At 49.1% G+C, this 13,131-nt stretch overlaps 2 protein-coding genes across 2 annotated transcripts; one reads left to right on the top strand and one right to left on the bottom strand.

The window, feature by feature from the left end:
• Positions 1-422: 422 nt before the first annotated feature.
• On the top strand, positions 423-8,360 carry HETIRDRAFT_107295 (uncharacterized protein; the record flags this gene model as incomplete). The annotated part of the gene is made up of 10 exons (XM_009547165.1): positions 423-436; positions 6,809-6,832; positions 6,901-6,966; positions 7,026-7,186; positions 7,218-7,360; positions 7,435-7,637; positions 7,693-7,780; positions 7,852-7,914; positions 7,975-8,264; positions 8,324-8,360. The coding sequence occupies 10 exons, from the start codon at positions 423-425 to the stop codon at positions 8,358-8,360; spliced, it is 1,089 nt and encodes a 362-aa protein (XP_009545460.1).
• Positions 8,361-8,658: 298 nt separating this feature from the next.
• Positions 8,659-13,069, bottom strand: HETIRDRAFT_157263 (uncharacterized protein). The gene is made up of 12 exons (XM_009547166.1): positions 12,948-13,069; positions 12,679-12,889; positions 12,506-12,618; positions 11,725-12,456; positions 10,790-11,670; positions 10,350-10,636; positions 9,866-10,291; positions 9,756-9,809; positions 9,622-9,704; positions 9,479-9,566; positions 9,048-9,422; positions 8,659-9,014 (listed from the first exon to the last, which is right to left on the bottom strand). The coding sequence occupies exons 1-12, from the start codon at positions 12,998-13,000 to the stop codon at positions 8,835-8,837; spliced, it is 3,483 nt and encodes a 1,160-aa protein (XP_009545461.1). The 5' UTR covers positions 13,001-13,069; the 3' UTR covers positions 8,659-8,834.
• Between the last annotated feature and the right edge of the window lie 62 nt (positions 13,070-13,131).

Raw genomic sequence — 13,131 nt, forward strand, 5'->3', positions numbered from 1 at the left:
CGCGCTATTCATGAAAAAGGGATCGGCGGGCTCTACTGCCACATTGAACAGGATCTGACGGGTGTTGAGGACAGCCCGATATGAAGCCATCAAGGCCTTACCAATCTGGCAGGTCACTTTCCTTTCTCAGTTAACCCAACGCCAGTCGAGACCCACAAGGGCTCCGCCGGCGTGCACGCAGCACGAAAGATTGCACTGTATCCACAGGTATCCACCTGTATCTACCGGATGGACAACGGAGCTGGCGGACGGATCGCGTCGATAGAGCACGTCGGGGAGATAAAGCCTAATGTCTAATCGTCAGCATCCCCCTCGCGGGTCGGCTACTTCGGGGCAGAGGCGCCTGGCCTCGCCTGGCGCGGCGGAGGGTATATGAATCATCGCTGAAGAGCAGAAAATTTCGCTCGTTCTAATCACGCACTATGTCTGCTAAAGGGTGAGCTCTTTGAATGCGATTGCGCTGTTGATCAAGTGGCCCGACGCTGACGTCTATGGAAATTTTAGTTACGCCGTTCATGACACCAACAAGTACGCTGCCTCTCTTCCGCTTCAATGCCGATAAAATTGACCTCATATCTAGCTGGAGCGATTTCAAGCTCATCTCATATGATCTCAAGACCGCTGACGACCATGATATTGATATCGCGTTCGTTAATCCTCACTGTCTCTTATTTTACTCTCGTTTGACCCTCCATTTGCCTGTTTTTCAACAGTATAACGCACTGTGGAATCTGCGGCTCTGACTTGCACACGATCAAGGCGGAATGGGGCAAGCCAGACCTCCCGGTCGTCGTGGGACACGAGATTGTTGGCACGGTATCCCGCGTCGGTCCTAAGGTGTCCGAATTCAAGGTTGGCGATCGAGCGGGTGTTGGTGCGCAAGTTTGCTCGTGTTTCGACTGCAGTGCGTTCTATTTTTTCATCAATGTCAGGAAATGTTGACCTATGAATTTCCAGGAAATTGCAACAATGACAACGAAAAATATTGCCATAAAATGGTCGACACCTACAATGCGAAATACCCCAATGGCGACAGGGTGAGGACTATCTTCATTGGCCACCTACAGGCGTTGATCTGTCCTGTGATTACGTCTATTGTTGTCGAATCAGCCATACGCGTCCACGAGCGCTTCGTCTTCCCCATTCCGGATCAACTTCCATCTGAAATCGCAGCCCCAATGCTCTGCGCTGGCCTGACGACTTATTCGCCCCTCGTGAGAAACGGCTGTGGTCCTGGAAAGAAAGTCGGCGTTGTAGGTATAGGAGGGTTGGGTCATTTCGCCATCATGTGGTATGCACAATTCTGCTGTGTTGCAATCATATGGGACGCTAATTCACACCTCTAGGGCGAAGGCGCTGGGTGCAGAAGTCTACGCGCTGACTCACAGCACGCACAAAGACGATGATATAAAAAAACTGGGGGCCGATATTATCGTGAGTTCGCTTGAATAAAGTTGTTATTATCTTGACCAGCTAGACGCCTGTTCCTGTATCCAGCTGCACACGGGCGAGCAAACGTTTGCGGATTCACACATTGGGGAGCTGGATATCATCGTTAACGTAAGCCGAAGCTGACATCCTGAACCCTTCCGCCGATAATGACCGAGCACCGCAACCACAGACTGTCAGCATATCCGCTGGTTTCCCGCTCAAAAAAATTCTGTCACTCCTCGCTGTTGGTGGGCACATAGTGTGCGTTGGATTGCCAGAGGAGCCTCTGCCCGAGATCGCCGTCTTCGACCTCATTAGGGGGTGCGCCATCGCCGGTTCGCATCTCGGAAACAAGGAAGAGGCGATCGCGATGCTCGAGTTGGCCAGCAAGCAGAATCTGCATAGTTGGATTGAGGTGTTGCCGATGAGCAAGGTCAAAGAAGGGGTCGAGAGGGTTGACAGGGGTGACGTGCGCTACAGGTGTGTTCTTCTACTTTTGATGGGCAGGATGGCATCTCAAGTAACTCTCAAATCCTAGGGTCGTTTTGGAGAATGACATCGACATTTTTAAATGAACAGATCTTAACTGTATCTATCCCGCCAGTACTCACATATCTCATCTGATAATCCTATTTTCTATCTTTATTCAAAACATCAGCTGATCAGTAGTTTGTAGCTGTCATCTTACCAGTTGGCTCTTTGAGATCTCAACGATTTCACTACCAATTCCCTTCAAGCCCGAAGACTTTCCTACGCTCGTAACCCTGTATAAGAGAAGTCCAATAATGGATCTGGGAATACATGCAATCCTGGAGTCTTTTTTTCTTGCGCTTTAGGTGTTGGAAGGCGCATGCCAGATACTGCAGAGCGTAGGTAGACCTGATACCAATCGGAGTCGTGCATAACATGGTTTTCATTTTTTTTCTTGTTTACGGTGTTCTGTACCACAAGCAGATCAGGATTCTCACTGAAGTTCGCTCTCCCGGCTCTCGAGCGAACTTCCACGATGACATGATGCTCATGGTTCAGCACCGGTTCAGTCTTGCGTTCCTAGGACCTCGTTCTAACAAAGCAGTGATCTCCTTACAATCGAAAGATAGCAAGACAATTCGACAATCCTCGTTGCGAACGGATATCTCTGATATTCTGCTTCGAGCACGCCGCGTACAGGTATGGTAGCGAAATTTTTCGACGTTCCCTTTAGCCCTTATGCCAATTTCTAGCAAGTCGCCTTCCTTTTTCAGCCAAGTTGATGATGGAGCTCAAGAGATCCATTTTCGTCACGACTCTCGCGACAAAAGGGCGCCGTCTATGCTTCAGATCGGCGAGGGAGTTGGTCGGACGTATATCGGCACGTCATAAGTGCGCACCGGAGTTCATCACTTGCGTAGGAGATAGACATAGGAGGGTATATAAAGCCTTGTCGAAGAATAGAAAACTCCTACACCTTCGTACATAATGTCCGCCAAGGGATGAGCTAGTTCCGCGGGTTCTGTGAATCGCCAACAATACTGATGCCCCTACGACTTTCCAAGTTATGCTATCCATGACACTCGAAAGTACGCGGCTCCCAAGTCACTTCTCGTTTCTCAAAGGCTGATATTATTGACCATGCTTTAAGGTGGAGCGACTCCAAGCTCATCTCGTACGATCTCAAGACAGCAGGCGACTATGATATCGATATCGCGTCAGTGACCATGAACGCTCGTTCCGCGATTCGTAAAGACCAATCCCCTCCTTTCAGAGTAACTTACTGCGGAGTTTGCGGATCTGACCTGCATACCATCAAGCCAGAGTGGGGCAAGCCAGACCCCTCGGTCGTTGTGGGACACGAGATCGTCGGCACTGTCACTCGTGTCGGCCTCAAAGCGACTAAATTTAAGGTCGGCGACCGAGCGGGTGTCGGTGCACAAGTCTCCTCATGCTTCAACCGCAGTGTGTGATAGTCCTCCATCGTTTTCGAGAATCTTGACGTATACATTGTTAGAAAACTGCAACAATGATAACGAGAACTACTGCTCTAAACAGGTTAATACATATAGTGCGAAGTACCCCAACGGCGATAAGGTATGAGATCTTCTTACTTGCCGCGGACAATCACTCACACTACAACTGATAAATCATAGATTTTGCGACTTCGTAGGCAACGGGCGGGGTCTCCACAGTCGTTCGTGTCCATGAGCGCTTCGTCTTCCCCATCCCAGAGCCACTTCCGTCCGAAATCGCAGCGCCTATGCTTTGTGCTGGCTTGACAACATATTCGCCGCTTGTGAGGAACGGCTGTGGGCTTGGAAAGAAAGTCGGTGTCATAGGCATCGGCGGGTTGGGACATTTCGCCATCATGTGGTGAGTAATGCACATCACTACACAGTCATATGAGGACGCTCATGTACCTCGCTAGGGCTAAGGCACTTGGCGCAAAGGCACTTGGCGCAGAGGTATATGCGCTGACTAGCAGCATGGACAAGGATGATAATATAAAAAAGCTAGATGGTGACTACATCGTAGGTGCTTCCACAAATTGCCAGTGCGTCATCGTTCCAAAACCTGGCCTTGTTTTAGTTGCACACTGCCGAGGCGGATTTTGCAGACTCCTATCAAGGGGAGTTAGATATCATCATTATGGTCGCTTTCCGCTCAAAAAGGCCCTCACTCTCCTGGCCGTAGGTGGGCACATGATATGTGACGGGTTGCCCAAAAATGCACTGCCCGAGATCGCTCCTCTCGACCTTTCCGGCGGGTGCGCCATTGGAGGCTCGCATATCGGTAGCAAGAAAGAGGTGATTTCGATGCTTGAAATTGCATGCCGGCAGAACTTGTGTAGTTGAATTGAGGTGCTGCCGATGAGCAAGGCCAAAGAAGGCGCTGAGAAGGTTGACCGGGGAGACGTGCGTTATAGGTAGGACTCTTTGAACTTTTGAACTAACAAGCAAGCATATTGAATTGCTCTTCAATCAGAGTCGTCTTGAAAAATGATATCGATGCTTCTGCGTTAGGGTTCCGTGAGTAATTCACGGACAGTCATTAACAAATGTTAATAACATTTGCCTCTCCGAGGAATTTCTAACATGAGTTAATAACAGATTAATAACAATTGTATATAAAGCATTATTAACATGTTAAAAACTGATTTATTTACATGTTAATAAAGAAAGTGGTGTTAATAACAAGAAGTCACCAGCTCCGATATGATTCCATCTCCGGTCGACCGTGTTTGCCAGCCGAAAACTGACTTGAATTGTTCACTGAATACCCCGACCTCATCTTCGATCTTCTCCATCAGATCAGGGTCCAGAGAGAAGTTGAGGAAGCATGCATAATGTGAGTCCTGAGAATTTTCCACGAAAGGCAGATTTGATTCCGGGGGTATGCCCAATAGCAGGTGATGCAGTTCCGTGAGAACAGTCTTCAAGCTGACATTGTTTGACTCTGTGGACATGGCGCGAGTGGGGGAAATGGGTAACGGAATGTCCAGAGCGGGAACCGATGCAGTCCGAGACTCTGCACTCCCAGACAAAATTATTATTTTGCAGGGAAGACATAATTGTACAGCCACAACCTTCAATATTTCCACCTGACCCTTGCCCAGATATGTACATTTCAATGTAAATTCAAATGCTAATCATTATATACAATTTTGAACATTATTAACATTATTAACATCAACATTGTGCCCCCCTGGAGAGGGCCTGTTAATAACAGTGTTAATAACAATGTTAATAACATAAGCTATTAACATGTTAGCAATTCAAGGATTACTCACGGAACCCTATTCTGCGTAGGTAATCGATTGACGACTCACTTGTCATCATGTCCAACCAAGGCGCCTTTTATTATCCCTATCTTCCTTACTAGCCTCACTCCATCCTTGGCGATCCATGCTAGGCATTACTGTCATAATAATCAGTAGTTTATACTCTTGATTTCGGGCCTTTGGACAGATCTACGAGGTCACACCGTCACCGTATCAGTGTCGTCCAGAATGTTCCGGCTAGTCCAGGCTGTAGAATGAATCTCAGCAAATTTGATCTCGCGACTCTAATATTCACACTTAAACTGACTCCTAGGGTACGTCTGAGTACATATAAGTCATCGCGAGGGCTATGTCGCCACCGTCCGAAACTCCACTGGAGAGAACTGGAACTGCGCTTTTGCTCAAGTAGACCCCCTTGATGACCTGATATGCCAACTCATTAGTGGGAAATGATTCGAACCACGGATCTTCTCATGGCTACGGAGGTCTACGGAGGAGAGGCCATGCCGCTCTGGTATATTTGAGAGCTTCCCAGACAATCCGACACTCGCCACGGAACAACAAAGCCGCGGTCTGTGTAGATACCTCACATCCTATCCAATGACATTGCTTACGCTCCGAATCATCATGGACTGACAGTTTCCCTCTGTTTCATTCGTCGGAGACTAGACACGTAACCTGTCCTTTCCGCAGACTTGCCGACTGTGTTAGCGGTCTCGGATTGGTATGACCGGAACCACAAAAGGCAAACAGGACGCGTGGTCCAGTATCGTTCTTCGCGAATTCGCATCGCGCAATCCCCTGTCCCCTTGTTCTTCTTCTGCGATCAGGTCAGCTTTCTCTACTCTCCTGGAATAGATGTGGATGCATCGTAATATAACATGTCTTAGGATACCTAAAGACCCAAAGTCGTTCAGGTTATAGCCGAACGATTATATCAGAGAACATGCTCAGTCACGGCCTATTGTTCGAGAGCTTCTCAGTGACTCTTAGTGAGTCAGTCGTCTATTATGGGACCTCTATCAGTCTCTATCTCTGACGTTATCGAGCAAGAAGCTGGTGGATGCAGGGATCACCATGAACTTCTGAGAAGACTCGAGAGGCCTGGAAGGCTTTCTGAGGCTATAACACGTGTTCCCATCGACAGTCACTACGTTGCGTGCGCGCCAGTAAATGCCTGTGGGTCTCCTTTGAGTAGAGCAATGTCCTTCAAGTATGTGGTATAAATCGTCCAAAAATACATTGGCCCCACTTATCAATAAGCCTTCGCTTTTTTCGAGGGTCAAACCCCTTAGGAAGCTCCGAGGCTTCGAAAATTGCCGTGATTGACTCGAAGAGAAGAAGAAAATATTTCTGTTCGCTTCGGATGACAACACACTTCGGTGAATGTTGCGCATGTCGCAAGCAACGTCCCGACGTCGGCAGCGGCGGGCTGCTTCAACCATACTCTTCGGCATCTTGCTCTCGGAGCGGCAGTCTCGGCAGCGTGAGTCCTATATAAGTCTTCGATGAAGCATGGAAAACGAACCCGCACTTCATACTGCATCACTATCATGTCTGCTAAAGGGTACGCGTCTTCACGGCTTATTGGGAATCATATTCACGAGGCTATGCCCATTGCAGTTACGCCATTCACGACACCACAAAGTATGCTCCCTCTGTCCTCCGACAATTCTGGGCCAAGCAACAGTGTTAACCTGTCACCTCGCCGTTAGGTGGAATGATTTCAAGCTCATTTCGTATGACCTTAAAACTGCAGGCGATTATGACATCGACATAGCGTGAGCGACCGACTTTCACCAATCTGTATCCTATCATCTAAACTTTTTTTGATACTCAGAATAACTCACTGTGGAATCTGCGGCTCTGACCTGCATACTATAAAGGCGGAGTGGGGAAAGCCAGACCTTCCCGTTATTGTTGGACACGAGATTGTTGGCACGGTATCTGCTGTCGGACCTAAAGTGACCGAGTTCAAGATCGGTGATCGAGCAGGTGTCGGTGCGCAGGTTTGCTCATGCTTTGACTGCAGTGCGTCATCTTGCATCATCATTTGCCTCACCACCTCGAATCGCACTGACACATGCTTCCGAAGAGAACTGCAAGAACGACAACGAGAATTACTGCCATGATCTGATCGACACATACAACGACAGATACCCCAATGGTGACAAGGTAGAAGATCTTCCTGATTGCTTCAGAACTATCTGGCAGGTTCTCGGGACTCATTCTACTTCACATTTTCTTAGACGACCGGTGGGTTTGCCACGGCTGTACGCGTCCACGAGCGCTTCGTCTTCCCCATCCCGGATCAACTTCCGTCCGAGATCGCAGCACCTATGCTCTGCGCCGGCCTCACAACCTACTCGCCACTTGTCAGAAACGGTTGCGGGCCTGGAAAGAAAGTCGGTGTCATAGGCATCGGTGGCTTGGGCCATTTTGCCATCATGTGGTTTGTAAAATTCCGCTGCGTTGCAATTATATGAGGTGCTAATCAACACCTCTAGGGCGAAGGCACTTGGCGCAGAAGTATATGCGCTGACCCGTAGCACGGATAAGGACGACGATATCAAAAAGCTGGGTGGCGACTATATCGTGGGTGGCTCTATGTTCAATCTCACGCGATCTTTGTGAACATTAATCTCAATGCCTCTTCCTGTCCTTAGTTACATACTGGCGAAGCAGACTTCGCGGACCCGTACCGAGGGGAATTGGATATCATCATTAGCGTCAGTGCTGCGCTGAAATGACGCGGGAATGATATACTAACCGAGCCCTCACAAACACAGACCGCAAATGTTTCTGCTGGCTTCCCGCTCAAAAAGGTGCTCACTCTCCTCGCCGTAGGTGGGCACCTAGTATGCGTCGGATTGCCCGAAGAACCTTTGCCTGAGATCGCGGCCTTTGACCTTGTCAACGGGTGCGCCATTGCCGGATCATATCTTGGTAACAAGAGAGAGGCCATATCGATGCTCGAACTGGCAAGCAAGCAAGATCTGCGTAGTTGGATCGAGGTCTTGCCTATGAGCAAGGCTACAGAAGCCGTTGAAAAGGTCGACAAGGGCGACGTGCGTTACAGGTGGGTTCCATTCTCGATCCATGGAATGTCATGCTAAAGGGCTTCCAATTTCATCTCAGGATTGTGCTCCAGAATGACATCGACTCTTCTGAGTAAATGGCTGTTCTTCCATCTATGTTCTTTATCTTCCGCAGCATGTACGCTCCCTTCCATAGAATTTACCTGTTCTCCCCGCTACTCACAGTTCCCAACTAGATACGCTTATCGCGAATCCTTCCGGTCCCCCTTTCATCCGTCTGTTTCCCTCATCTTTTACTGGTCTTTTTTTTGTATGCTTCAGAAGACGGCCGTCTTTAGAGTCTAGACACCGGGGAGTTATGACGGCCAACGTTCTCCTGAGTTTCCTGGATGCGCGCATAGAGAGTTTCCCTCACGGGAGCTCACACATGGTGTAGTCAATCAACTGTCAGAATTAGATAGACATTGTACCATTGCTCTGATTTCAAAAATCTCACAGACAAATTCCAAGATTCACTCCAGATCTCCCCGTTGCGTATGAGGTAAACGATACTATATCGCATCTGTGGTAAAGTAATATATGGGACAATGAATTGGAACGTATACCCACATTCACCTTGCGCTTTCATCATCGACGCTCTTTGATTCGCCAGACTTCTTTTTGAATGCGGGACGGGCCCGAGGCCGGAGATTCACCGCCAAAGGCGGTGTAACCTCTACTTCTTCGGAAGCACGGGTACCACCAGCGCCAGGTTCATATGCCTCACCCTCACTTTCACCTGCAGCGGACCGCTTGCGTTTACGTGATGTTGATGTAGCAGAAGCTCTGGCACTGGCACTGGCACTGGCTCGCCCTCGTCCTCTAGCCCTGTCTCTGCCTCTGGCAGCGCCGTCAATCTTGCGTTCACTGCGTGCCCCCTTGGCCTTCCCTTTTCCCGCAATGGAATCATCCTGAAGTTCATTTTCCTGATCCGATTCAGACAGTTCTTCTGCATCGGGAGCAGGAGTTGCAGATGACGAACCCCCTGATTTGGAACCCGCTTTCCGTGACGCGGCCTGCTGTTCCCTGAAATCATTGACAACTTGCTGTAACCTCTTACTCGCATACGCATTACGCTTCCGCGGTGCAGAAGAAGCTCCGTTGCGTCCTAACACATCAAAATAATCGTTCAGGTTTCCCTGCTTGTTCATAGTTTGAGCCTATGCAGATGTCAACCCGTGAGGATAAATACGTGGGAGAATTGGAGAGATCGTACTTGACCCCGCTTGTTCATCCTCTGAATAATCGGAAGGAGGAGTTCCTCGACTTTCGATCGACTCCAACCGAGCTCCTCTAGAAAAAGACTTTGAAGGGCATTATGAGTACTTGACTCGCGTAAGACGGGTATTGGGGCCTTACTCGCGGAGCCCGTCGAGATCAGGAAGGCCCCACTTGAAGGGCTCGTCAGACTCGTCAATCGTTGGATGGTAGTATGCATCCCTCTTGAAATATGATCAATCATACACGATCTCAGGCTGCACAATGAAACGTACCACGGCGGGATTGGGCCAATCATCAGGCAGATACAAGTCTTTGAATTTCTTTTTCTAAATTGTAAATTCCGAAATGAAGTCAGGCCAATCCGAAGCGCAAACGCACGCACAAATCGTTGCCGGAACTTGCTCTTGTTGTCTTCCGGCCTGTCTTTTCCAGACTGTACTCTTAGCCACCAGTCCTTGAATTTGTGCAGACCATCGTTTCCAGGAAACTCCTTTAACAACTCCATCGCTACAACAGGCCCAACACCTGGAAGGCCGTCAACATAATCGCTACCTAGAAGGTAGGCCAATTGAATGAGCTTATCACGCTCGAGGCCGAGCTCGTGACCCAAGTCCGCAAGGCGAAAACATTCCACGGTCTTGGACTGGTTGAACATGTTCTTGAATACTCGCATACCGCCAAAAAGGAAGACATCGGAGTCGTCGGTTATTATGCCCTCCACCAGATTAAGCTGAACAAGTGTCGCACATTGCGCCTCAGCTTCCATAGGCGCGGTAATGTACGGGATACCAAACAGGCGCAGCATAATCTGTCAAATAGTAAGTTTAAGCCTTGTATTCCTCTAATCTTTCTTGAAATCAACACACCATGATCTGCGAGATCATTTGCTGAGTGATATCCTCCGAATCTCGCATTGCCACTTTCTTCTGCTCGTTCAACGCTTTGATCTCTTCGTCAATCTCGCGGCGCACTGAATCCAGATCCTTCCCCTTGACCTGAGATACAAAACGTGCGAACTCGCCTTCCTCGGCGAGAACGTCCATTTCTTCTGCTGCATCCCAATTCTCGCTAACTGGTTGAGCAGCAGTCTGGTTCCTACCTGTCACTGGCAATGGAGACCGGGACCAGTCTGTCAGGGGTTCGTCCTCTGAATCTGAGTCCTCGGCGATGCGGTCACCGTCACGAGCAGTCGTGAGTCGGTCTTCACGAGACGTGTTCAGGGTTACGAGGGGAGGAGCTGGTGACGATGGAATAGAAACAATGCCTCGCTCGGATTCGTTTTTTGGAGACATATGCGCGGCATGACCTTCGTTAACTGACATGTACATATCATCGTCTGAGCTAGATGCTGCGTTCTTAAGCACAAGGATAGGGATCTGTGATGACAAAGATGTAAGTCCACCAGCAATCATGTTCCTGGAGGATTTGTCCACAGTGGCAGATTCGCTTGCAAGAGTGACTTCCATGTCATCATCAAATTCGGACATCACAGCTTCCGAGACCGCATGAGAAGCAGGCTCTAAAAGTGTGCGTGATATTTCTGTATGAAATCTCGCTTTTGCCTCGACAGACGGTGCTAAAACAGCAAGTGGGACTTGAATCTCTTCCATGTCGTCGTCAGATTCATGCACTACGATGTGCGAGGCGGACGCCCGGGGAGCAGTCTTAGATATCAACAATCTAGTGGGGCGCCACTCTGCTCGTGAGACGGGAGAGTTGTGTGGCATATACAGAGGCTTGTGCAGAGGGCCGGCATTGGCAATAGCCAGCGCCGTCTCAAGACGTCCAGGGATGTAGAGATCTTCGCCGTCCGATGCATCTCGGATAGCACTAGCTGCTGCATTGAAACTGACGCTAGAGGCTATTCCCGTAGGTAATGGGCCGGCAGTAGACATTCGCGAGGCCTCTAGAGCTCGCTGTAGATATGATTCTTCCTCTTGATCAATAGATTCCTGCATAGCTATCATGAGCTCAGGGTCTTCGTCAGGTAAATCATGGTGAAGCGGCAAAGGTAACTCGTCGTCATCTGGCTCAAATAGTGGCTGGCGCCTTTGTTCTGTGTTTTGTCTCGGGGTAGATTCCTTCGATAAGCGAACAGCTTTGGAAGACTGTCTTCGAGAAATAGCAGAGAGTGCTGTTTCTCGATGATAATCCCGCAAATCAGGATCTGCGACAGCGAATTGAGGTCTTCAACGTGTTATTGAGAGATGTTAGGGTCAATTCAAGAAATAATATACGTACATTTCAATCTCTTCCATTTCCATTTCACTTTCATCATCTGGCTGCTTTATTTCTTCGTCTTCGATTTTGATAGGCTTCGCCTTTGTCCCCTCGTCGCGTATGCCCAAGACCCATCCACCCTCACTACCCTCGTTCTTCACGAGGACATATTGTTTATTCCTCTCACTAGCAATGCGCACAGGAATCGAAACATGGGCCTGACCAATTGTGTCGTTGGTGGTCAACAGCTGTTGGGTGAGCGTATTTCGCTGCTGAAGATTTCTGATCTGCTGCCTCGAGAAATCGAGAGGGGTACGAGATTTTTTCAGCATGTTTTGAAGACGAACATATGATGTCTGGCGAGATTTCAGGCGAAGATCGCCGATGATCTCATACTGGACTTCTGTAGGAAGCTCACGAAATGCGGGGGAAGTGACATCAAAGTCCTCCGGGCGCATTTCGTCGATGAAGGTTTGAAGCTCTTCTTCTGTAGCAAGGCGAGGGTCTGGAGCCGTGGCCTTGGTGACATTAGCCACTTGCTCTTCTGGATTGACGTCAGGCAGTCGATAAGGGTCATGGTCGTGCCAACGATTCTTCTTGGACGATGAGAATGGTGATGGACCTGTTGTCTTGTCGTCGTGACCCTTTTTCGCTGGCGTTTTCGGTGCTGAATTATCGATATCCTCTAGAAAAACGGTATCCTCGCCGATAGTAAGACTATTGGTAGACGTCTTTCTCTTGTCTTTCGCCGAGCTAAGAACGATAAGAACGATGTATTGGTACGAAGGGCAACGCAACTTACTTCTGTTGTTGAGCATAAGTGAGAGCCGCACGCCTCATCTGAGCTGCGAGGAGTCTTTCTGCAACCTTAACATGGCTTGCAGCGGCACCACTCTTCTTGCGTTTTCGCTCAGCCTATCATTCGGAACGAGTCAGTCCTCCATGTTCACCCAGAAGTTCCAAGATGTCACGCACTATAGTGGCACGCTTCAAAGCCGGTGCCCCTCCATCGAACACGAAAACGGGCTTTATACCATAGAACAAAAGCTTACATATCCGCCTCAAGAATCCCAAGACGTGGGCGTTCACCAATCCGCGGCCCTCTTTGTCTCGCATGGTAGCCTGAAATTGGTAGATCCATATACTAGAGTCGATGGCCATCGTCTTTCCCTCCATATTCTCGAGCCTTGAGAGTAATGTGTCAAGCACGGATCGAGCAATGCACGCATGAAGATCTCACGCACAATACCGGCCTGCCTACAGGGTTTAGCAAGCTCCATAATGACTTGACACCCATAGTCGCGTTTCCTCAAGTGCCAACGGCGTGAAGGAGGATGTCATTGACCAGACACTCCAGTGGTAGGAGTGATGGAGAGTGAATTTCAGCTAGCCAGGCGAATGCCGAACTTGTCGCGACGCGTTAAGCGC

Source organism: Heterobasidion irregulare (assembly GCF_000320585.1).
Source record: "Heterobasidion irregulare TC 32-1 unplaced genomic scaffold scaffold_04, whole genome shotgun sequence".
Classification (NCBI taxonomy): Eukaryota; Fungi; Basidiomycota; class Agaricomycetes; order Russulales; family Bondarzewiaceae; genus Heterobasidion; species Heterobasidion irregulare.

Excerpts from the sequence above, each read along its gene's own strand:
- HETIRDRAFT_157263 (XM_009547166.1), bottom strand. The coding sequence starts at position 13,000 with ATGGGTGTCAAGTCATTATGGAGCTTGCTAAACCCTGTAGGCAGGCCG. Across the intron at positions 12,619-12,678 it reads CTTTGAAGCGTGCCACTATA|GCTGAGCGAAAACGCAAGAA; the intron begins GTGCGTGACATC and ends TCCGAATGATAG. Across the intron at positions 11,671-11,724 it reads GAAATGGAAGAGATTGAAAT|ACCTCAATTCGCTGTCGCAG; the intron begins GTACGTATATTA and ends AACACGTTGAAG.